This window comes from Oncorhynchus gorbuscha, linkage group LG14 (genome assembly GCF_021184085.1).
Source record: "Oncorhynchus gorbuscha isolate QuinsamMale2020 ecotype Even-year linkage group LG14, OgorEven_v1.0, whole genome shotgun sequence".
Taxonomy (NCBI): Eukaryota; Metazoa; Chordata; class Actinopteri; order Salmoniformes; family Salmonidae; genus Oncorhynchus; species Oncorhynchus gorbuscha.
In genome coordinates, this window is record NC_060186.1 from 49,165,201 (window position 1) to 49,191,028 (window position 25,828).

At 44.2% G+C, this 25,828-nt stretch overlaps 1 protein-coding gene across 1 annotated transcript in view; it reads right to left on the reverse strand.

Annotated features, from left to right (window-relative positions):
- LOC123995028 (mitogen-activated protein kinase kinase kinase 5-like) overlaps positions 1 to 25,828 on the reverse strand; it is a 70,482-nt gene that overhangs the window by 1,806 nt on the left and 42,848 nt on the right. The window contains exons 10-27 of the mRNA XM_046298255.1: positions 21,313 to 21,466; positions 21,020 to 21,127; positions 20,758 to 20,810; positions 19,955 to 20,050; positions 19,570 to 19,651; positions 18,881 to 19,014; positions 17,690 to 17,817; positions 16,580 to 16,716; positions 15,919 to 16,024; positions 14,381 to 14,538; positions 13,022 to 13,199; positions 12,834 to 12,854; positions 12,434 to 12,611; positions 10,058 to 10,226; positions 9,078 to 9,269; positions 8,080 to 8,185; positions 3,877 to 4,120; positions 3,451 to 3,563 (exon numbers count right to left, since the gene is read on the reverse strand). Of these exons, the coding sequence (XP_046154211.1) occupies positions 3,451 to 3,563; positions 3,877 to 4,120; positions 8,080 to 8,185; positions 9,078 to 9,269; positions 10,058 to 10,226; positions 12,434 to 12,611; positions 12,834 to 12,854; positions 13,022 to 13,199; positions 14,381 to 14,538; positions 15,919 to 16,024; positions 16,580 to 16,716; positions 17,690 to 17,817; positions 18,881 to 19,014; positions 19,570 to 19,651; positions 19,955 to 20,050; positions 20,758 to 20,810; positions 21,020 to 21,127; positions 21,313 to 21,466 (2,357 nt within the window). The remainder of the gene's footprint in view (positions 1 to 3,450; positions 3,564 to 3,876; positions 4,121 to 8,079; positions 8,186 to 9,077; positions 9,270 to 10,057; positions 10,227 to 12,433; positions 12,612 to 12,833; positions 12,855 to 13,021; positions 13,200 to 14,380; positions 14,539 to 15,918; positions 16,025 to 16,579; positions 16,717 to 17,689; positions 17,818 to 18,880; positions 19,015 to 19,569; positions 19,652 to 19,954; positions 20,051 to 20,757; positions 20,811 to 21,019; positions 21,128 to 21,312; positions 21,467 to 25,828) is intronic.

A 25,828-nucleotide genomic window follows, 5' to 3' on the forward strand; every position in this document is an offset into this window, starting at 1 on the left:
GCCAGCAGGAATGTCCTTGTCCCATCGCGCACGAGCCTCTCCTGTGGGCCAGGTGCAGTGCACGCTGACACGGTCGCCAGGTGTACAGTGTTTCCTCCGACACATTGGTGCGGCTGGCTTCCGGGTTAAGTGGACATTGTGTCAAGAAGCAGTGCGGCTTGGTTGGGTTGTGTTTTGGAGGACGCACGGCTCTCGACCTTCCTGAGTCCGTACGGGAGTTGCAGCGATGAGACAAGACTGTAACTACCAATTGTGTACCACGAAAAAGGGGTAAACAGGGGTAAAAGAATTGGGAAATGACTTAAGTGAAAGTCACCCAGTAAAATACTGAAAGTATTTGGTTTAAAATATATTTAAGAACCAAAATTAAATGGAATTGCTAATTAAGTATCAAAAGTAAAAGTATACTTAATTTAAAATTCCTTAAAATTAAGCAAACCAGACAGCACAATTTTCTTTTTTTATTGATGGATAGCCAGAGGCACACTCCAACACTCAAGACATCATTTACAAACGAAGTGTCAAACCCTGACCTTAGAGATCCTTTTTATGTCTCTATTTTCATTTGGTCAGGACGTGAGTTGGGGTGGGCATTCTATGTTTTGTGTTCTATGTTTTCTATTTCTGTGTGTTTGGCCGGGTGAGGTTCTCAATCAGAGGCAGCTATCTATCGTTGTCTCTGATTGAGAACCATACTTAGGTAGCCTTTTCCCACTTGTGTTTTGTGTGTAGTTGTTTTCTGTTTTTGTGTCTGCACCAGACAAAACTGTTTTGGTCGTTCTCGTTATTCAGTGTTCAGTTCTATTCAAATATCATGAAACAGCCGTTACACGAAGCATTTGTGTTTAATGAGTCTGCCAGATCAGAACTCCTCTTTTACGGTACTGCGACTCTCTGTTCATCATATATGCATAGTCACTTTAGCCATATTTACATGTACATATTACCTCAATGAGCCCGACTAACCAGTGTCTGTATATAGCCTCGCTACTGTTATTTTTCACTGTCTTTTTACTGTTGATTTTATTGTTCACCTAATACCTTTTTTTGCATTATTGGTTAGAGCCTGTAAGTAAGCGTTTCACTGTAAGGTCTACACCTGTTGTATTCGGCGCACGTGACAAATAAACTTTGATTTGATTTGAGTAGGGATGACCATGGATGTTCTCTTGATAAGTGAGTGAATTGGACCATTTTCCTGTCCTGTTAGTACTTTTGGGTGTCAGGGTAAATGTATGGAGTAAAAAGTACATCATTTTCTTTAGGAATGTAGTGAAATAAAGATGTAATAAAGTTGTCAAAAAAATAAATAGTAAAGTACAGATACCCCCAAAAACTACTTAAGTAGTACTTTACTTTTGTTCTATAGGATTGAGGTCAGGGCTTTGTGATGGCCACTCCAATTACCTTGACTTTGTTGTCCTTAAGCCATTTTGCCACAACTTTGGATGTATGCTTGGGGTCATTGTCCATTTGATAGACTCATTTGCGACCAAGCAAGACTGATGTCTTGAGATGTTGCTACAATATATCCACATAATTTTCCTACCTCATGATGCCATCTATTTTGTGAAGTGCACGAGTCCCTCCTGCAACAAAGCACCCACACAACATGATGCTGTCACCCCCGTGATTCACGGTTGGAATGGTGTTCTTCGGCTTGCAAGCCTCCCCCTTTATCCTCCAAACATAACGATGGTCATTATGGCCAAACAGTTATATTTTTGTTTCATCAGAACAGAGGACATTTCTCCAAAAAGTACGTTCTTTGTCCCCATGTGCAGTTGCAAACCGTAGTCTGCCTTTTTTATGTTGGTTTTGGAGCAGTGGTTTCTTCCTTGCTGAGCGGCCTTTCAGGTTATGTCGATATAGGACTTGTTTTACTGTGGATATAGATACTTTTGTACCGGTTTCCTCCAGCATCTTCACAAGGTCCTTTGCTGTTGTTCTGGGATTGATTTGCACTTTTTGCACCAAAGTACGTTCATGTCTAGGAGACAGAACGCATCTCCTTCCTTAACGGTATGGCGGGTGCCTGGTCCCATGGCGTTTATACTTGCGTACTATTGTTTGTACAGATGAACGTGATACCTTCAGGCACTTGGAAATTGCTCCCAAAGATGAACCAGATTTGTGGAGGTCAACAATTTTTTTCCTGAGGTCTGGCCGTTTTCTTTTGATTTTCCCATGATGTCATGTCATGTATTGTCATATTATGTCTTGTTCCTGTTCTTTCTCTTCACTCCGTCTCCCTCTGCTGGTCGTATTAGGTTACCTTCTCTTCCTCTCCTTCCCCCAGCTGTTCCTCATCTTCTCTAACTACCTCGTTCACCCTTTTCCCACCTGTTCCCATTTTCCCTCTGATTAGGTCTCTATTTCTCTCTCTGTTCCTGCTTCTGTCTTTGTCAGATTCTCGTTTGAGTTTCTCATGCCAGAACCAAACTATCGTCTCGTTTGCTTCACCCTTGTCCCGTCCTGTCGGAATCTGCCTGTTCATCTGATGCTACGTGTGATCAGGTACCTCTGTCCTCTACGACCCACGCCTACCCAGAGAGACCAGCAGTCTGTCGCCGCTAACCCAGCTATTCTCCTCTGCTGCTAAGAAGGGGACTCTTCTGAAAATATCAGAAGGACTTTATGATTCATTTGTCGCCCTCTCTGCGGGTTGTCTATTTTGCCATTATATACATCTGAAGAGGATCTATGTCTTCCCTGTGTTTTGACATTAAAGGACTCTGTATTTGTTAAACCGCTTTTGGGTCCTCACTCACGTGCATAACATGTCAAGCAAAGAGGCACTGAGTTTGAAGGTAGGCCTTGAAATACCACCACAGGTACACCACCAATTGACTCAAATTATGTCAATTAGCCCATCAGAAGCTTGAAAAGCCATAACATAATTTTCAGTAATTTTCCAAGCTGTTTAAAGGCACAGTCAACTATGTGTATGTAAACTTCTGACCCACTGGAATTGTGATACAGTGAATTATAAGTGAAATAATCTGTCTGTAAACAATTGTCGGAAAAATTACTTGTGTCATGCACAAAGTAGATGTCCTAACCAACTTGCCAAAACTATAGTTTGTTAACAACAAATGTGTGGAGTGGTATGTAAACTTTCGACTTCAACTTTAAGTCCTTTACACCACTGATGTGTGCAGTGTATATTGGGAGGTATGTAGTGGACTTTGGGAGGTGTGCAGTGGATGTTGGGAGGTGTGGATGTTGGGAGGTGTGCAGTGGATGTTGGGAGGTGTGCAGTGGATGTCGGAAGGTGTGTAGTGGATGTCGGGAGGTGTGTAGTGTTTGTTGGGAGGTGTGTAGTGTATGTTGGGAAGTGTGCAGTGTATGTTGGGAGATGTGCAGTGTATGTTGGGAGGTATGTAGTGGATGTTGGGAGGTGTGTAGTGTTTGTTGGGAGCTGTGTAGTGTATGTTGAGATGTGCTCACAGATAGGCTCTGAGCAGATCCTCAGTAATTTGATCCCCTCTTCCCTCTCGTCCAGGACCTGCTGAAGGATGGCCTGGTACTCTCCCTCCCTCTCTAGCAACTGCTCCATTAGCCTGGACAGACACAGCAGGGAGAGAGGAGGGGAGGGGTAGACATAGGGTCATTCAATGAGTTAACACGATACTACTAGACATGGCTACTGCAGCCACACCGATAGCCATGATGAAAATAAACATATTTTCTCTTCTGTGTTGGGACCTTTCTACATAACAGAATTCACATTGGTGAGGAAACAATGTGAAGCTACAGGCAATATCTGTTACTAATTCATCACAGATATGGTGGTATTAGAAAAGGTTGTTGGAATAAATCTCTGCTTTTGTGTCTGACAGTTGTTGTCATGGTTATGACCGCACATCGACCCACCTGCTGGTTTCCAGCTTCATCCTGCCTAGTTCTATGCTGACGGAGCGCTGGGCATTATTGGATTCGTGTGAAACGGTGGAACTGAGTGTGCTCACACCGGAGGTGGCGACCGTGTCATCATGGGCAGTGTTGGGAGGGGCTCTGCTCTGGTGGGCGGCGGAATCCTCAGGCTCAACGTCATCGTCAACATTATCCTGGTCGGCCGGGTCACTCTCCGAGGCCAGGCTGAAGTGGGGCCTCAGCTCTGGGTAAGGACACGTGATGCATCATTACACCGTTACAGCAATAGCATGACAACTAGTACATATGCAACAGCTAAACTGCACTTTGAAAGAGGAAACATGAAACAAAGACAGCAACATCACAAGCCTCAATAAAGATCAGTCATTCACTACAATAATCTTTCAAATGCAATTGTTATAATGGCATCTGACGAGTGTATACAATATTCTTGTTAAATGCAAATCTCTGTCCTCCTTTTGATGTATCACTATTGGGATTCACCAGGAACACCAACGCTTGGAAGGACCTATCAAAAGCGTCTGTTGGAGACAGACAGGTAGAGTGGCAAATAAGGTGAGCCCCTCACTTCCTTATAACGAGCCACTTTCCCGCCCTATGGTCATTCTCACTTCTCTTCCTCGCGAAGAGCATTGCTTTCTAGTTAATTATTACTAGTTAATTATTACTAGTTATTAGCCACAAGGCTTCTAACTAGCTAGCTTTAAATGCCATTTACACAAGCTACCTTTTGCTAGCCACCAGCAGCAAGGCTTCTATCTAGCTAGCCCAAGCCTGCTTCTTGTTGTTCTTTCAACAGGCGTTGCTAGCAAGCCTTGTTCCTCACAATGGCCACTGCTATCCCATCCTAGGAAGAGCCTAGCACTTGAACTCCCAGGTTTTTGCGCTTGCGGTTCCATGATTGTGAGGAAGGATTTACCATCCTCAATGCATCAATTGCTTGGGAAAGGAACATGCCCAAGATGCGCTTGATAACTGAGTGTTGTGATCACTGCAAACTACTGACTAGGGCTGGTCAGAGGAGGCTTAAATGAGCATCTGTTTCGATAGCCCCTCGGAGCCAACAGCGAAAGCTGAGGCACAGCTCCCCGTAAACTAGCCCAGTTGGGGCGTGGTCATGGATAGACTCGACTCCCTCACCTCACTGTCTGACGATGTAGTGTCAGGGGAAAGCGAGCTAGGGGGTGACGAGGATGACAATGGGATTTATCTCACAGTTATCCTCGAGATAGCTCAGGAGATGGGGGCTGACGATCCGGTTCGCCCACCCTTTATGGCCCACAGGTCGGACGGCCTTGAGAGCAGTGAAGCCACCCCCTACTCCATTGGAGTTTGGTGGCCGTCTCTCGAGTGGTCGTCTCCCGTAGGGGCTCGGGGCCCGTCAAGGGACCTATGCGACTGGAAGAGACACCCATCTCATACAGCCACTGTAAAACAACTGCTACCCGCGGTACCAGCTTGCTTCAGGGAAGCTAAGAGCTTGTGGCACAAAACCCTCACTAGCAAGATTTTTGCTAGAAGTACTCCGAGCCTGGATATGCACAACATGTACTATATGGAGGAATCCGGATTTGTTAACCCTCCCAATGTGGAGCCGTGACTGGCTTCCCACCTCAGCCCTTCGCGCCATGTTACCACCGACACTGACACCTCACTCCCTAGAAAGACACAGCGCTTTACTGCCTCCATTTTTCAGAAAACGTACTAGGCCTCGGCCCAAGCAATCGGAGCTCTCAATGTAACCTCTACTGTTGGTTTATCAGGTTGAGCTACTGAAAGAGATGGGGAAGAAACTGGAGCAGGACACCCATTGCCAGATGCTTTGGAGGAGGGCTGTATGATTACTGATTACAGACCTAAATCTCCGTGCCTCCCGTAGTGCCATTCAAGCTTGTGGTTATAGCATGAGCCTAGCAGTAGTGGGTGAAAGGGCACTTTGGCTGAGCTAATCCAGTTTAACAGACAAAGTAAATGTGGACCTCCTGGATGTCCCAGTGACACCCGATGAGAAGTGTGACATGCTGCCCCGCAAACCCGGGCCCCGTGGTAGATCTTTGGTTCATACATCTCGTCCCCAAAATATTTTACATACAGCGGATTTTTAAAGGGCTAAAGAGTTTGGTCTGCTTCGTGTTTACATTTTTGCCATTCGAAAAAATATTGTGATACTGGTATCGTCACAGCCCTAGAAAATAGGGTTATGCCGTATGCTTTTCCTCCTATGCTGCCTACCACCCCTTTTCCGTCTACATAGAGCAAGGAAATTGGGCCTCCACCTTGTTGCGTATTTATTGGAGAAGTGCTATGACTAAACAGATTGTTCCTTCCTACACTCCATTTTCCATGGTTCTATGCTCCTTGCAGGATTTTTTGGGAAGGAGAGAAGGTTTTGTCATTGTTAAGGTCCTCTAGCCACTTTGTCGGTGTGCCAAGGCCCCGACAGTAATCCATAACTGTTATGTTATTTCTAGGGGGGCACGTCACTTTCACCCAGTCTCTAGATTTTGCTAGTCCTGGGACGTGTCTATTGTGCTTAAGATACTTTCACAGCAGCTACTAGTCGCTGAGAAGTGTGGAGATGTGACATTGCTCCATCTTTCACTTTACTACTGCCTTTAGCATCCCTAAACCGTGTTGGGAAACAGTGAACTACATGGAGTTGAACTAGTAATTGAACTACATTTTGCAGTAGCTTGGTGGTAGTTGAACTAAATTCAAATCTAGCTACAGTCTTTGGAGAAAAAAAGGTGCTATCAAAGTTAAGGGTTCTTCGGCTGTTCCCATAGGAAGAAACTTTTTTTGGGTTCCAGGTAGAATAATTTTCACAGAGGGTTCTTCATGGAACCCAAAATAGTTCTAATTGGAAACCAAAAAGGTTTTAACATGGAAACAAAAAGGGTTCTCTTATGGGGATAGCCTGAAGAACACTTTTGGAAGGCTTTTTTTCTAATAGTCTAGTGTAACTCTACTCTTTGTGAAAATAAAATATGGCGGTAGGCAATAATTTCCTTTCAGATCTGCCTAATTCTCAATTGAAACATCGGTTTTGTGTTTATTGGGCTAAAATCCACATTCCGTTAACATATGACCCCAAAGCGATCTATTCAGGCAGTTTGTAGTATATGAAATTTCAGATTTACTTATGAGCATTTTTCACAAAGTAGTTTGTATGTAGTGAACTACTTCAAACTATATTTTCCTTAAGGGTAGCTTCAGCGAGGCTTAACTTCTTCCAGTGTGAAGTAACTGGGAGCTTGGTAAACTACATCTTCAGAGTAGCTTCCCCAACACTACCACTGTTTGCGCCCACAGTTTGTCCAGGGGTTTTTTCATTTCGGACGTTGCGCATCTACTTGGATTGAACGAGCGCTCAAGGGTGTTATGCCCTTCTCTCATAGGGCCCTCTTCTACTGAGGAGTTTGCCTTTTGGGCACTGTTTTCGGGACATATCAAATTAAACAGAGGAAGAGAAGTATGCTTGAGAATGACCAGAGGGCAGGAGAGTGGCTCCTTATAAGGAAGTGAGGGGCTCACCTCATTCGCCGCTACATGTCTGTTTCCAACAGACGCCCTTTTGTCTTTTTTTTTTTTTTAAACCCTTTTTCCTCCCCAATTTCGTGGTATCCAATTGTTAGTAGTTACTGTCTTGTCTCATCGCTACAACTCCCGTACGGGCTCGGGAGAGACGAAGGTCGAGAGCCATCCGTCCTCCGAAACACAACCCAACCAAGTCGCACTGCTTCTTAACACAGCGCGCATCTAACCCGGAAGCCAGCCGCACCAATGTGCCGGAGGAAACGCCGTGCATCTAGAGACCTGGTCAGCGTGCACTGCGCCCGGCCCGCCACAGGAGTCGCTAGTGCGCGATGAGAAAAGGATATCCCTACCGGCCAAACCCTCCCTAACCCGGACGACGCTAGGCCAATTGTGCGTCGCCCCATGGATCTCCCGGTTGTGGCCGGCTGCGATAGAGCCTGGGCTTTTGATTGGTCCTTCCGAGAGTTGTGATACGTCTCACTCATATTTTCAGAGAACCGGAGTTACAAAATTAACCTTAAATTGTGATTAGATTGGGGCTCTGTTCAAAGTCATGTTTCTATCTTTAGTTAACAAACAGTGTGCTGGGCCCTTAGGTACATAATTAGTGATTTAAAACTCTGCAGCTGGAGTCACTGCTATTACCTGGCACCAGAATGGTGATGGCAGTTTGCACCGCTTTACGGATGATATTGTCCAGAGCGAACATCCAGTGGGGCTTGATGTTATGGTTTCGTAGTACTTTGTTTACCTGGAGATGCAATGGCCACACACACACACACACACACACACACACACACACACACACACACACACACACACACACACACACACACACACACACACACACACACACACACACACACACACACACACACACACACACACACACACACCATTAATAAACAACTGACCCACACACATACTGCACCTATGCATCCTCTACATGGTCAAATTAGTGGAAAGGACAACAGGCTTGAACCCAGAGGGTGTCTGTTTACATTGCGTGTGGTGGCTGCCTAGTAAGCGGAGATATCCCCCTATAATTAGCCTATGGAACAAGCATTTCCCAGAAAAAAGAGAGACTGCTATTTATAAAAAGCCATGCATTCTGGAAAATCCAACTGTGAAAAACAAGTGTGCCTCGTGCGTTGATAATAATCAGTTGCAGACAGTGTAACCTATAGACCAGAGCTGGTTTCATAAGTATCCACTAAGGGGCATCAGAGCTCATTATTGACAGAGTTATGTAATAACTCTCGCATATCTTACAGCCTGCTACAGTGCTATTTGCATAATTGTATTTGTGATACAGGGCAGAATCAGCCCCTTTACACGATGTGTAATTAAGGGGACATATTTCCCTTTAATTACCCTTAAAGGTCAAAAGTGTCTCACAGTCAATAGTCTGATCTGTTTGTTCAAACAATGGCAGCATGGTGACATAATTCTGCTGTGAACGTTTCACAGAAACCCCCCTTAAATCCTACTTTAATGCCTCCAGAACCTTAGGTCTATACAAGGACTATTTTAATTCCAAGCCATTCACAGTGGATAAATAGACAATGGGATTCTTGAATCATCATAGGCCATTTATAATGCTTATAGAGAGACCTACTAATAGGTGAAGAAAGAGCACTTACTGCATCCTGGAACCCGAATAGCACCACCTGTAGTTGGCTGATGGCCGTGCTGTCAAAGTCTAGCTCCAGTTTGAGCTGGGAGAGGGTGTTGGCTATGATCTTCCTGTCCGCCATGCGCACAAAGTCCCCCAGACTGACCACCAGGGTGGAGATATGCTGATGTCTCAACTTGGTGTCGGATGTCTCAGAACCCTGCACGCACAGGGGAGAGGAGGATGATTTGATACACTCATCCACACACACCACAACTGCTGCCAACACACTGTCATTGACACTGACCCAACTCCAGCCATTTTAATAATGGGAATTGATGGGAAATGATGTAAATATATCACTAGCCACTTTAAACAATGCTACCTTATATAATGTTACTTACCCTACATTATTCATCTCATATGCATATGTATATACTGTACTCTACAACATCGACTGCATCCTTATGTAACACATGTATCACTAGCCACTTTAACTATGCCACTTTGTTTACTTTGTCTACACACTCATCTCATATGTATATACTGTACTCCTCGATACCATCTACTGTATGCTGCTCTGTACCATCACTCATTCATATATCCTTATGTACATGTTCCTTATCCCCTTACACTGTGTATAAGACAGTAGTTTTGGAATTGTTAGTTAGATTACTTGTTGGTTATCACTGCATTGTCGGAACTAGAAGCACAAGCATTTCGCTACACTCGCATTAACATCTGCTAACCATGTGTATGTGACAAATAAAATTTGATTTGATTTGATTTTGATTTGATTTGAGAAGGGGTGAAGGTAGAGAGAGGAGTGCAGATGATGAGAGGTTTGTTTTACTCTGAGACAGCTTCTAACCTGTTCTCAGATCTGTTCGTGCTGTCTTGCCAACTCCTAGGGTCATTGTCATGCCGAGTGACACGCCAGGGGAAAAAAACGAACTGGAACCAGGCCAAACCTTTCCCTGTCCACTACCAGACTAGATGCTAACTGACCTGTTTGAGAGCGTCCACGAGGTTGGCCACCACCTTGTCTCTGTCCTCAGTGAGAATGCGGTGCAGAGTGGCCCTTCTCTCGCTGTCCTTCCTCAGCATGAAGAACCCAGTGTCCTTTTCATCGGGAGACGGAGGAGCACTGTGGTCCTCAAAGTTCTCCACTGGGATACTGGTGGGGAACACAGGTTAGATTAGAGACTTCAGTGGCATTTGTTTTAGAACATATTTATATAGGAGAATAATAAAGTTCAAGTTGGTATACCAATGAAATGTTTACTTGCAGGAAGGCACAATTTATAGTCCAATATTTACATGTGTTTTGGGGAAGGGAGGATTGGGGGGCAAGTGTTTAAAATGGTTCAGTATTTAGTAATAAGAACAAGAGTCTGGTAGCAGCAGTTGTGGTGTGTGTGGATGAGTGTATCAAATCAAATGTTATTTGTCACATGCGCCGAATACAACAGGTGTAGCAGACCTTACAGTGAAATACTTACAAGCCCTTAACCAACAATGCAGTTTTAAGAAAAATACGTGTTAAGTAAAAAATAGATAAGTAAAAAAATAAGAAATAAAAGTATGTCTGTGTCAGTGTGTTTGTGAGTGAGTGCGGAGAAAAAAACAGGCTCAGTGAAATTGTATAGCAATATTTACAAGTTTCCTCCAGATTTGGGTTTTTCCAGCACTGCTTATTGTCAGATTGATTTTTTATTTATTTATTTATTTCACCTTTATTTAACCAGGTAGGCAAGTTGAGAACAAGTTCTCATTTACAGTTGCGACCTGGCCAAGATAAAGCAAAGCAGTTCGACAGATACAACGACACAGAGTTACACATGGAGTAAAACAAAATACAGTCAATAATACAGTATAAACAAGTCTATATACAATGTGAGCAAATTAGGTGAGAAGGGAGGTAAAGGCAAAAAAGGCCATGGTGGCAAAGTAAATACAATATAGCAAGTAAAACACTGGAATGGTAGTTTTGCAATGGAAGAATGTGCAAAGTAGAAATAAAAATAATGGGGTGCAAAGGAGCAAAATTAATTAATTAATTAAATACAATTGGGAAAGATGTAGTTGTTTGGGCTAAATTATAGGTGGGCTATGTACAGGTGCAGTAATCTGTAAGATGCTCTGACAGTTGGTGCTTAAAGCTAGTGAGGGAGATAAGTGTTTCCAGTTTCAGAGATTTTTGTAGTTCGTTCCAGTCATTGGCAGCAGAGAACTGGAAGGAGAGGAGGCCAAAGAAAGAATTGGTTTTGGGGGTGACTAGAGAGATATACCTGCTGGAGCGTGTGCTACAGGTGGGAGATGCTATGGTGACCAGCGAGCTGAGATAAGGGGGGACTTTACCTAGCAGGGTCTTGTAGATGACATGGAGCCAATGGGTTTGGCGACGAGTATGAAGCGAGGGCCAGCCAACGAGAGCGTACAGGTCGCAATGGTGGGTAGTATATGGGGCTTTGGTGACAAAACGGATTGCACTGTGATAGACTGCATCCAATTTGTTGAGTATGGTATTGGAGGCTATTTTGTAAATGACATCGCCAAAGTCGAGGATTGGTAGGATGGTCAGTTTTACAAGGGTATGTTTGGCAGCATGAGTGAAGGATGCTTTGTTGCGAAATAGGAAGCCAATTCTAGATTTAACTTTGGATTGGAGATGTTTGATATGGGTCTGGAAGGAGAGTTTACAGTCTAACCAGACACCTAAGTATTTGTAGTTGTCCACGTATTCTAAGTCAGAGCCGTCCAGAGTAGTGATGTTGGACAGGCGGGTAGGTGCAGGTAGCGATCGGTTGAAGAGCATGCATTTAGTTTTACTTGTATTTAAGAGCAATTGGAGGCCACGGAAGGAGAGTTGTATGGCATTGAAGCTTGCCTGGAGGGTTGTTAACACAGTGTCCAAAGAAGGGCCGGAAGTATACAGAATGGTGTCGTCTGCGTAGAGGTGGATCAGGGACTCACCAGCAGCAAGAGCGACCTCATTGATGTATACAGAGAAGAGAGTCGGTCCAAGAATTGAACCCTGTGGCACCCCCATAGATACTGCCAGAGGTCCGGAGAGCAGACCCTCCGATTTGACACACTGAACTCTATCAGAGAAGTAGTTGGTGAACCAGGCGAGGCAATCATTTGAGAAACCAAGGCTGTCGAGTCTGCCGATGAGGATGTAGTGGTTGACAGAGTCGAAAGCCTTGGCCAGATCAATGAATACGGCTGCACAGTAATGTTTCTTATCGATGGAGGTTAAGATATCGATTAAGAGGTGTGTTTTTGTGATCTCAAATTCAAAATGAGTAAAGAGCCAAATTTAAAATGTTAGCTTCACTGTCCAAACACATACAGTATGGTGCTGACTGTGTGTTGTGTTACCTGAGGAACAGGGAGCGGGTTCCCTTGACGTCCCGATCGCTGTAACACTTGGTGCTGGGCTTGAAGATGAAGGGGTTGGTGTTGAGGTCGTTCTCAGGGGAGACGGAGCCGTACTCACTGCTGCTGCTGGTGTCCTCCACCACCACAGGCACTGGCAGGGAGATGCTGCGCAGGTACTCTGGAGGGCACAGAGACGGGTGACGGCACAGTTACACAAAGAAAAGCAGAGCGAACAACTTGTTAAGGACACTACACGGAAATGATATTACAGTACTACTTCTGTGAGGGTGTCATTTCAGGGTAGGGTAGTCAACAGGATAATTGGGTTAGTCTCATGTCGTTGGGCTCAGATTCAGTGTACTCTAAAGAGGATGAAGCACAGACGCTCAGATAAACTCACCTGAACCTGCTGGTGTAAGAGCTGAGGAGAAAAACATATATATTTTTTAATTCAATGATAAGTATGGATTGTGCAGAAAAATAAACAGACAAAAAGTATCTAAAACAAAATATCTAGAAGCAATTGTCTATCTATTCAGATATATCTATATTCTACTAACTACTTCACTGAAGCGTTGTCCTAGCTACCTGTGAAGCTGCTCTTGCCCCTCTTCTTGCGGCTGGTGACGGTGAGGAACTCATCTGTGAGCAGGTGCAGGGCGGTGGCCCTCTGGTCGGGATCGGGCTCAAAGCAGCGCAGGATGAAGGCCTTGGCCTCCATGGACATGGAATCTGGGATCTCAGGGTGGATCTTAAACATGCCGACCTGTAGCCAAGATAAAACGCAGCACAGTCATGCTTGAGTTAAGGGCCTAAGCTGCATCCAAGTCACAGTACAGAACTAAGTCAAGTGACCTAGCTAAGTCATGCTAGATTTAAGGGCCTAACTTGCAGCTTTCGCCAAGATAAAACCCAGTCATGTTAGATCTAAGGGGCCTAACTTGGAACAACAACCAAGATAAAGGCCTAACCTGCATATACTGCCCAGACAAAACCCAGTCATGTTAGATATCAGGGCCTAACCTAAGGGCCTGACTTTAGTTAATGGTGGGGAAACAGATCTCTTCTAACCCATAGCTCTGTGGCGCTGTAACACTATGCAGGTGTGCTCATACCATCACAGTATAGGAGGTCAACGCGACAGTGAAGTACGAATGCGTTAGCTCGTCTGATAAGAAGCACTCTAGAAATTCCCAACATAGATCTGGAATGTAGGCATGAGATTACCAGTGGAGACATTCCAAAAGAATATTCATGTGAGGATTGTTGCCAAACGCTTTCTCAGCTGAACAACAGTATAGATGAGAAATTACTCTAAATGGTAGTTTCTCATGTAAGCCATTGCGTAGAAAGATGACAGTGTTAGTGAAAGCATTATTAGCATTACAGATCTATACAATCAGGTACAGAAAAGTGGTTTATAAACACTGGAAAATGCAAGTTAAGACATGTGAACACATAGCAATTTACTACTGTAATTCAATTAAAATGCATGGAAATGTCCATGCTTCTGGCCTGTATTCAACATGATCTCCATCACAGACCACCCAGTTGGATCATTAGCTTCCGTTTTTAATAGACTACATATGCCCAGACTTTGCCTTTGTGATATTGCTGATGAGGGCAACACTTAAAATTTCCACTTTAGATGAATACAAGTGGAAAAAGCTTGAGGGGGGCTCATTAATGGAACGGAAACTTTAAAACAACACACAAAGGATAGACAGTACTGCACACAAATTCTATCTGTAGGTATTATGTCTAACCTCACAGTTGAATAAGCATGTAATCCAATCACTTGCACAAATGTGCCTAGAGGCGCGTAAAGACAGCTATCTATTCCCGCATCTGACTTCACTGCTGAGAGAAAAAGGTCAGCAAAACCATAAATCCCAATGAACAACAGAGGTCAATAAACTGAACATTAGTTGACCTCTGAACTCTGACCTTGAACATGGCGGCCTGTGGTTCCCCCAGCTCGTAGAAGGGTGGTTTCCCAGTGGCCATCTCAATGATGGTGCACCCAAGAGACCAGATGTCTGCAGGCTTGCCGTAGCCTCGAGGGCCTTTATCTATGATCTCAGGGGCCATGTACTGTAGAGTCCCTGCAAAACAACAACACACCAAACCGACTGTAAATTATACACATCATAGCTGCTAGTTAAAAGTTGCATATGTAGAATTTGCATATAAGGTCTGATACAAGCAAATCAGATTTTAGGGAGGGTGAACTTGGGCCCTATAGTAACCATGGATGAAATGAGTCTAATTATAGCTTACTGTAAGAGGAGCTTTTATAGAGCTTTTAAAAGGTACGCTAAGTGCTATGGTGAAAATACACATTGGCGTACAATTTAAATAGGAGAAACTGACTGTACAGTAATGGTTTCAAGATGAAAAGGAGGTGTATTTCTATTCTCCAATCAACAGTCCACTGATCTTAACAAAGAGGCCAAGCTGTGCTACCATTGGCTGCCACAATGTCAACACTGCCATAACCCTGGAACCCTGACCTGACCATAAACTCTCACCAAACAGTACTCTGAATAGAAACGGCAGGCTATTCTTTTGCCGCGGGCCTATTTATTCAAGAGTGGACACGTCAGGGGGCTGGAACGTAACTATAAATCATTTGTAGACTGCAAATTGACACAAAGAAGCCCAAACAGATATACTGGGGGGTGGCTCAGAAAAATTTGGGCACACAAAATAACTAGTTACTTTGGGAAAAATTTAAGTTATTATAAATAGTCAGTGAGATAACTATGTGGATTGAGGGTCCAGCTCATTTTCAAACATTCCGTTCCATCAAGGCATGTTTACAATGTAGGGAGGGGAAGCTTGGTGGTTCTAAACCCAATCAGGCAGATCAGAACAGACCAGTGGTTATAAACCCAGTCAGGGAGACCAGAACATTACAGTTGATGCCAGAAGTTTACACACACTTAGGTTGGAGTCATTAAAACTCATTTTTCAACCACTCCACAAATGTCTTGTTAAAACAAACTATAGTTTAGGCAAGTCGGTTAGGACATCTACTTTGTGTGACCTGACTCAGTTACACCAGCTCTGTCAGGAGGAATGGGACAACATTCACCCAACTTAATGTGGGAAGCTTGTGGAAGGCTACCCGATAAGTTTGACCCAAGTTAAACAATTTAAAACGATGCTACCAAATACTAATTGAGTGTATGTAAACTTCTGACCCACTGGGAATGTGATGAAAGAAATAAAAGCTGAAATAAATCATTCTCTCTACTATTATTCTGATATTTCACATTCCCAAAATAAAGTGGTGATCCTAATTGACCTAAGACAGGGAATTTTTTACTAGGATTAAATGTCAGGAATTTTGAAAAACTGAGATTAAATGGTTAATAGTTAAATGGTTAAATGGTTAATGATTATTTGGTTAAGGTGTACGTAAACTTCCGACTTCAACTGTACCAGCGGTTATAAACCCAGTCAGGGAGACCAGAACATACCAGTGAAAGTCTCAGTGCAGGGGTTGATCCCAGCAAGCCGTTTAGAGGTGCCAAAGTCAGATATCTTCAGAACTCCACTATATGTGTTTATTAGCACATTGTCTCCCTGTGGATATAAAGAGAACAGATGGGATGAGAAAAGAGCTCCATTCCAAGTAAGATCTATTCCTTAACCTTAACCCAAATGACTATGATAACAGCCTGGTAATCTAAGGTATTTCCTAGAAGGCAATCAGCAACAGTTGTTACAGTGGGTCATATTCACCACCTCCAATCCAAAACAAGTTTATTAGCATTGACGTGAATGGCCGTTGAGGTGATTTTATGAGATATTATTGTTAAATGAGGCAGAATTTAGAGGCCTATCTTGTCCTGGGTGTAGGAGGAAGAGTATGCTAACCTAAATGACTTGCTCTATTATGGGATGGGAGTGGGCTCAGTGGGTTTTTATTATGACTGAGACGGAGTTATGTCACATTAACCTTCCTGTAGGATGATAAGGGGAAGTCTTTATGATAGTGCCAGGCGCCACTTACAAATCAAATCATTTATGTACCCCTGACATGAATTTGGCCTCCCTATTGGCCAGGCGAATACTATACAAAGGCCAATCAAAGCCTTTGAAATAGAGCAGTGGTAGAGGAAAAAGCCAAGGCTCCACCTTGATGTCTCTGTGAGCGATCTGGTTGTCATGGAGATATTTGAGCCCCTCCAGGATCTGTCTGGTGTAGAAGCCGATGGTGGGTTCGTTATTCTTCAGAGGGCCCCATTTAGACCTCAGCAGGGCAGACAGGCTTCCTGGATACAAACCACAGGCCAAAGTACAATGCATATTAATACATTCTGCTTTACTATCAGCAGGACAGGAGTGTATTCAGTCCATTACATAACTCAGATAACATACACTCACAGGATAGGTTTATTAGGTACACCACCCCGTTCACGAAAATGGTTAGCTCCTACAGTCAGGTGGTTGTGGCTTGCTACACAAAGCAGGCAGATGGGCATTAAGGCATTCAGTTACTGTTCGACTGAACGTTACAATGGGCAAAACGATTGACCGAAGTGACTTTGAGCGTGGTATGGTCGACGGTACCAGGGTTGCCAGATCCAGTATCTCAGAAACGTCCGCCTTCCTGGGATTTTCACGCACGACGGTGTCTAAGGATTCCCGAAAATGGTGTGACATACAAAAAACATCCAGTCAGCGACAGTCTTGTGGGCGAAAACAGCTCGTTGATGAGAGAGGTCGAAGGAGAATGGCAAGAATCGTGCAAGCTAACAGGCAGGACCCAAAGAGACTAATGATGGCGCAGAACAACAGTGGTGTGCAGAATGACATCTTGGAATGCATAACTTCTTCTCCAATGAGCTAAAAACAAGAACAAGCGGCTCTAGTAGGCACGCGGTCACCAACACTGGACAATTGAGGAATGGAAAAATATTGCCTGGCCAACTAATCCCGATTCCTGTTGCGTCATGCTGATGTCAGGATTTGGTGTAAGCAGCACGAGTCCATGGACCCGTCCTGCCTGGTGTCAACGGTACAGGCTGGTGGCGGGGGTGTACCGTCGTCCAATCTGCAGCAACTGCGGGATGCCATCGCGTCAGCATGGACCACCATCCCTGTGGAACGTTTCCAACTTGTAGAATCCATACCCTGAAGAACTCAGGCTGTTCAGGAAGCAAAGGGGGGTCTGACCAGGTACTAGATGAGTGTACCTAATAAAATGGCCAATGAGTGTATACGTGTTTGTATTTGCCCTCTTACCTCCGGGAACCTGCTCCATGAAGATCTTGATAAAACCATTCTCGCTGATGGAGCCCAAGTACTGCACAATGTTCTTGTGCTTCAGGTGTTTGTGAAGGGCAATCTCCTCGTGGAGGGGCTGAGAGTACCTAGTGACAGAATAGATGAAACATCCACTGTTACATCTAATAAGGAAAAAGGACAGGATGATGTCTTCTCTCTCTCTCTCTCGTTCAAAAAAAAAAAAAAAGACCAGAGCACTTTGAAACAGGAAATTGCACTGTTGCACTTAGTAGCTTGCAGTAACCTATCACGGAGAGAGATGTCAGAGGGACTCAGTCTCAGTCCAGTACACCATGGTCAGAGGACAAGGAACACAAGGACACACACCAGCTGGCTACATAGGAAATGTCACTCTCCAGCAATCTTCTTCTAGAGATAAATGTTCAAACTGAACACCACCAATAATAAGACTAAATACATTCTCCCTCAATCACACGGTTGGCTATTCTAGTGAACCAGACACTTATTCAATGCCCCCCCCCAGAGAGGATACTTCAGAGTCGCTTCTAAGTGATTCAGAATAATTCTTGACACCTTTGAGTTTTCCCATGATAGCCCTCTAATGACTTGTGATGTGATGAGTGGAACAATGTATGGCAGAGGAATCATCTGGGTTGATTGGGCTCTGAAGGAGTCCCATAATAAAACAGGAATAGCTGGAACAATGAGCAGACCAGTGATGGAAGGCAGCGCAAGTACTTGGTACACTAGTTGCTAGGCGACTCTTCCCCCCCAATTATTTTCATTGCCCAGTCACTCGATCAGGCGTACGGTATATATATAACACTTTGGTGTGCCAGAGAAAGGACACACAACAGGAACACAGAGCTAACACAGTCGACGACTTAAACGAGCGTTTTGGTGTCCCTTCGATCTGCCAATCAAATGATCACTCTCAGGAAACCCCTTTGGTTGTTGTGCTCTGAATAGCCAATCACTCCCTTTAAATAACGACACAGGGACCTGTTGCAATTCAGCCTTCCATTAGCAAAGGGCCTCTTTAAAAGACTGCAAAAGTGTCATGGATGCTTATTATGTCAACTATAGTAGCCGGTGCAATGACAATACGCGTAAGGGGGAATAGTAGAAGCTGAGGATTTGTGCTAAGGTCTTTTTGGGGGAAAATGTCAACTTAACATGTTCACCTACCTGCTGTCTCTCTCCGGTATCTCCTTGATGGCCAGCCGCACCTGGTTGCTAAGGTCCCGGCCTGCGTACACCACTCCAAATGTGCCTTTTCCCAGAACCACCCTCTCCCCGAGCTCATCATACTCATAGTCGTACTGAGGAGGAAATGATTTTAAAGATGACATTTTGTTGCATGTTAACTTCAAGGGCCATAACAATAGAGTTACAACGGGGATATAGGTCCATCTTAGAGCAGGTGAGCCATAAGGTGAGTGGCGGCTGGGTATCAACTAAGCAAAGGGCAATGTGAGCTTTGCAAGGTGTGGCATAGATCAAACAGGGCTCAAAAACAATTTGTGGCACCATGCTTGTGTTTGACAAGAAGTCTTTGGGTAATTATTCACAGACAATTATTTCCCCCCCGCCTCACCACTGGGAGAACAGGTGACTAGAGGAGCAGGTGCTTTTCCTACTCTACACTATTGGTTTCCATTGGAAAACATACAATGAACAGCATGACCCATGTCCACACTGTAGGAAGTTGCCTCTATCCATTTCCACACTGTTCATTGCCTCAATCTGGTTTGATATAGAATTTGGAAAACAATCGGAGAGACAATTGCTGCTGCCTACACCCTACACATTCTGGAAATCAGGTTAATCCTGTTGGAGACAACATACAATGAAAATATCCCTCTCTCCTCCCTCACCTCTAGGGCGTCAGCGTCACACTCCCCCTCTTCGGAGCCTTTCCATGTTTCTTCTGCGATGCTGTTGACCAGATCACAGAACCTGCAACACACAGATCACCCCAGATGACCTTTACCACACTTACAAATACGTCACAGGAGTAGTTGTGAAAGAACACTAAGCCCAGGCACCCTTTCATACACTCTCAGCGTGAAAACTCAATGGGAGAAAGCTCAAATCACACCAGCACTGACTCACTGAATCACACTGTGGAGCTAATAAGACTGGCTGGCTGTGCTTTGGTTCTTCTCCGTGTAAATCTCTACAGTACAGTCACTGCCTTGGACAGCGGCTCACATGCTGGTGAGATGGAGTGGTCACGGCACAGACAGAAGAGTGACAGACCTTTTGCAGTGCATCTCTGTGCAGAAATAGATCTGGAAGTCCTCAGAGTTGTTTAGCACGTACAGGAAGGCACTGCGCTCGTCAAACTTGGAAATGCTGAGGAAGAGGAGTTGACAGTTAGAGACGAGATGGGGGAATTCACATGACATAGGACACTGGCATAGACTGGATGTCTGAGCGTAGCCATCTGAGAAATCACTCCAGTTGTAGGTAACTACAGAAGCTTTTCATTTTCACCAGAGCTGTAAAAGTCTTTAACCACCAAACACTCTTCTTCATTCAAACACATAAAACAAGTTAACAGTAACTCGGACGGAATGTGCATAACTCAGAGCTTTCCTTCCCACACACACATCCACCCTGTTGAGTCTCCACCAGTGTTCAGCGGAGTGAACAGGGATTCTAAGCCAGCTAACCGAGGCGAGGGCTGAGCAGAGTGGAGCAGAGCACAGAATGAGTGGTTGTATTTAGCCCACCATGGCACACTGTTGCATCAGAGGGAACTGCCATTGTCTCCTAGTCCACTGGAGGGGGAGTGGGCACCGAGTAAGATACGTTACCTAGCAACATCTCACAGAGGCCCTCTAGAGTGCAAGATCATTCGGTCTGTCAGTCTGCCACTGAATTATTTTGTGGAGAGGGAGTCAGGGAGGGTGAAGGAGGGAGAGCCACGGAGGGACCGCCACAAAATCATTTGTTATGTTGGCGGCATATGGGAAAGAGGAGGAGAGTAGCGAGCAGTGATTTCACTGCCCATATATTACAATGAGTGTGTAGATCAGGACAGCTGTGAGATCACCAACCTGACACCCCGTACTGACATGGCGCTGAAGTTCCACTCATGGACCCCCCTGTTCTGTTAGAGAGATCAGAAAAACATGACCCTCAGAAAATATGACAAGGACTGACACCTGAAAATGTAACTCTGATGACCTGGCAAAATGTGTCAGTGCAGAGAAAGAGAGAGACATACTTAGTTTATGAGACTCTTTCCAGTGGAAGACAAACCACAAAGCAAAGGCACGAGGCAGTTGTCGCACACTCTTCCTGTGGTCAGTAACTTACCTTGTCATCAGGAGCAACATGCCAGATGGAGACAGTGTTCTCCTCCACATCGTTGTTTATGGACAAGTACGAAGGCTGATAGACTTTCGTGGGCTCCAGTATCAACACCTGGAAAAGAGGACAACCAATATCACCTCGAGATCAGAGAAGTAAACAGTCTAGGAACACTGCCTCAGTTGGTTTATGTGTGTACAGTACATGTCTAACTGTCAAGTTCAAGTCTAAACAGTGAAGAATGCCAGGAAGGAAGAGCGAGCATGGGGCTCAGTGGCAGTCACATCAGGGAGACATACTGGGAAGCGGACAGATGAGACGTCTTTCTTTGTGGCCTCCACCAGGAAGTCCATCCAGAAGTCCACCAGTTCCTGCTTGGGCGGTGGCTGCTCCACAGAGGGCTTTTTGAAATGCTGGTAAATCAGGATGGTCTCCACGAGAGAGCTCAGATACCTGGGGTGCAGTCAACACAAACGTGAGCTTGAAATACATTTTAAAGGCCATTGACCGCAGAAAAAGAAAATGATCAAAATCTGTTTGAATACGTTGTCAAAATCCTGAGCTTGAAAGAATAGGGTCGACACATGACTGAAACTGAAGGATCTCAGATCGATTGTCTGCGGGGCAAAGTTAAACTGCCCTTTCATGTCAGACAGTCATGACCATACTTTTATGGGAAAGAGGGTCATTTTGTACATGTATTAAACTTTGAGTTTGACCAATTCCAGTCAATTTCAATATTTGAAAGAAATTGTAAAAAATTTAAAAAATGACCACAAAAAAAATCATCCATGGAGATAGGAGGGACGCCATGTGTGACTAACGTGTTTTCCGTTTGCTCTCGTGGTATTCTTAAAGTTTATGTGAATTTTGCAGCAGAATCGTATTTATTTTCAAATATTAATTTGGTGATTCCTTTCCGTAAAAACCAAGACTACTTTGCTTCCGAATGTCAGCATGTCGACCAAGCATAAGGCCAAAAGCATGACTTTGAGAAAACCCGGCCTACAAGACCCGCTCTCATCACCGCACTCTCCTGAATCTGAGGGCCCGGGGACGCACACTTTACCCGGGGGTGCGGCTTAGCCTGGCGGCGCTGAAATTAACATTCTCGAGGCCATCAAACTACTACGCTCTGAGATAGTTGAAATGAAAACACAGGTGGTTGCTACGATTGAGGCCAGAATACAGGAGGTTTCTGATACTTTAAAAGCAGATTTAACCATCCTGCGGAACGAGACTGTGCCAGCAATCACATTACTCAAAACAACAACTGCGTCACACACTACAACGATTGCAGCACTGGAGACCTCCGCTACTAATGTCTCCGACTTAACTACATCCCTGGAGGCTGAAGTTAAACGCCTAGCTGCGGATATGAAAAAGGTGAAGGAGAGCTGTGTGAGTTTAGAGGGATTCTCTCACCGCAATAATCTGAGACTTGTATCGGTCCCAGTGTCAGCGGGAATGCATCGCGCCATGGATTTCGTTTCAGGGCTGCTGAAGGATGTTCTTGCCTTAGATGAAAAGTCCCTGATTGATCGAGCCCACCGGTCGCTGCGCCCGAAGCCCCGGGATGGGGAGAGGCCCGTGACATAATTCTTCGAGTGCACTTTTGTCATGAGAAGATGGAGATCCTCCGACGAGCCCGCAATACCACTCTGAGCTTTCAAGGACAGAGCTTCTCCATCTACCAGGACTACTTCCCCACTGTTTCCAGGCAGCGCGCAGCTTTCGGACAGGCCAAACGAGTACTTCACTTCGGGACCATCCAAGTGTGAAGTATGGACTGCGATCCCGGCCCGTTTATGGATATCTCATGAGGGTAAAGACTACACATTTGAATCTCCGGATGAGGCTATGGCACACATTCAACGTCACATCAAGAAGTCTTGAACATGCTCACAGTTCAGCAGCTGATGCTTGCGAACTGTGGATAGTAAGTAACCCACCTGTGGTATAATTATGTTTAGATATAACAGGCTAGTCTTGTATAGTTGGCGAAACTATTAGCGTTTATTTGATGTGATTTAATGTTTTGATCATCTAGTGTGCGTGCCTAACAAGCATTCAGTCATTTTAAGGTTTTACTTAACTCCTGTGTTTCTAGGCTGTCTCGCTCACCTATTTAGTTTGTTTACACAGTGTCTCAGTGAATCAAAATATTTTTGGTTATTTGTTTACTGCATCCGTTTGCATTGACCCAGTAAACAGTAAATGTCTCCCTACACGGTTTTTGGGGTCTCACTTTAATTGTAAAAGTTTTGAGCGTAATGTATGCCCAGCAAACGTTCAACGTTGTGTACACGTAGTTTTTTTGGTATTGGTTGTAGGCTGTCTCAGTGTCAACTAGACTACTATTATAATTACTATTATTTTTGATTGTCTTACTACGATTTCCTTACTTCAAATTAGATTTTTGGCTGAGAGCCTTTATAAATTGTATTTATTTTCTCTCTCAATGCCTGTTATAAGACTGGGAATATAATTATATACATCTACAAGTGATGCTTTTGTCATTCCGTTTGCACAAGGGATTCACCTTTTTTTTATTTGAAAAAAATACATACAAATCTTTCTTTTTGCTGCTTGATCCACTAACAAAACGCGACTTGAAAGAGCGGGACTGTGGGTTTAGGTTTAAGACCACACTCTCACAGACATACTGTGCGAAGAGAACATGTTCTATTTAGGCTTGTACCTCGTTTGGGGAGGTATTGTCTGGGATGGGGGGAGGGGGTGGGGGGCAGGTTGAATTGTTCAGTTCTAATGTTGTCATTCTGTTTTTTTAGTTTTTTTTATCTGTTTTTTTCTGTACTTTTTCCAAACATTTACCACCGTACATTATTACTCTGAGACAAGTTATTCTGGGGGTTTTGGGCGCTCATTGCTTTTCCATTCTATGCTCTAATGACAGGGTTGAATAACGGGAATGCCCAGAGGGGCCGAAATAATGCGATCAAGTACATTTCATGGAACACCAAAGGGGTTAATAACCCGGTGAAGCGTAAGAGGGTGTTGACACACTTAAAGGGTTTGAATGCAAATATTGCATTTCTCCAAGAGACTCACTTGAGGACTGGTGAGCATTTTAGGATGCGTAAGGACTGGGTTGGTCAAGTGTTCCACTCGAACTTTCATAGTAAATCAAGAGGTGCTGCTATTCTGGTGATAAAGCTACTCCCTTTGTTGCTTCTGAGGTTATTGCTGATCCTAAGGGACAATACGTCATAGTAACCGGTGAACTGTTTTCTACCCCTCTTGTTTTAGCTAGTGTTTATGCTCCCAATTGGGATGACACAAGTTTCATTTCTTCCTTTCTGTCTGCTATTCCCAATTTAGATTCTCATTTGTTGATTTTAGGGGGGATTTCAACTGTAAAATGTCCCCAGTTCTTGACAAGTCCTCACAAACAAATACAGGCCCATCTAAATGTGCCCTACTTATTCAATCCTTTCTTCAGAAATATGCTATGTTTGAGGCCTGGCGTTTCCTACATCCTACAGATAGACAGTATTCCTTTTATTCTCATGTTCATCAAACATACTCCCAAATTGATTACTTCTTTTTGGACAAAACTTCTGCCTAACCTTCAGCAGTGTACTTACGAGAGTATTGTTATCTCTGACCATTCACCATTAGTGCTTGAACTAGAGTTTCCCCAGCGACCTCCTATGTGTTATCAATGGTGTCTCAACCCCATTTTACTCTCAGATAAGGAGTTTGTCAATTTCATCTCTTCTGAAATCACCTTATTCCTAGAAACTAATTCAACACCAGGTATGTCCTGCTCTACCATATGGGAGTCTCTCAAAGCATACCTACGTGGCCAAATGATTTCTTATACAGCCAACCAAAACAGAGTTCGCTCCCACCGACTTCGGGACCTGAGCGAGTCCATAGCCACATTGGATGAGAAGTATGTTACGGATCCTTCCTCTGATCTGCATAAAGAGCGCCAACTACTCCAATCTGAATTTGATGAGCTTTCTACCAGGCAAGCTGAACAGTTACTCTTGCGAGCTCGATACAAAGTCTATGAACAAGGAGACAAGGCCAGTAAACTCCTTGCGCATCAGATCTGTAAATCTGAGGCCTCACGTTTAATCCCACAAATAAGGACCCCGTCTGGTGCCACCACAGTTATACATAAAGAGATCAATGATCAATTGAAACAATTTTACTCTGCGCTATACACATCTGAATCCCCTCAAGACCCTTTGCTGATTGACTCCTTCTTTAATGGCTTGAATATGCCTTCAATTGATACAGACTCCCATGACTGTCTAGAAGAAGAATTTACGCTTGAGGAGATTGAAACAGCAATGTCCGCAATGAAAAGTGGTAAATCACCGGGTCCAGATGGTTTTCCAAACAAATTTTACAGGACGTTTTCTGGTCTGCTTTGCCCATTCTTGTCTCGACTATTTGCAGTGCCTTAATACTTCAAAGCTACCACCTAGTCTTTATCAGGCTTCAATTTCATTACTACTAAAGAAAAACAAAGACCCCCCTGGAATGTGGATCCTATCACTCAATCTCGCTTTTAAACTGTGATTACAAAATCCTAGCTAAGCTTTTAACCATCCGTATGGAAGGCTTGCTGCACCAAGTAATACACTCTGACCAGACTGGCTTTGTGAGAAATAGGCATTTATTTTTCCAATATTAAGTGCCTTATGAATGTACTGTACTCCCCAGCATCGGAGGACCCGGAGGTGGTGGTCTCACTTGATGCCGAAAAAGTGTTTGACCGCGTTGAGTGGGATTACCTAATAGCTGCCCTTTATGGATTTGGCTTTGGCCCCAAATTCA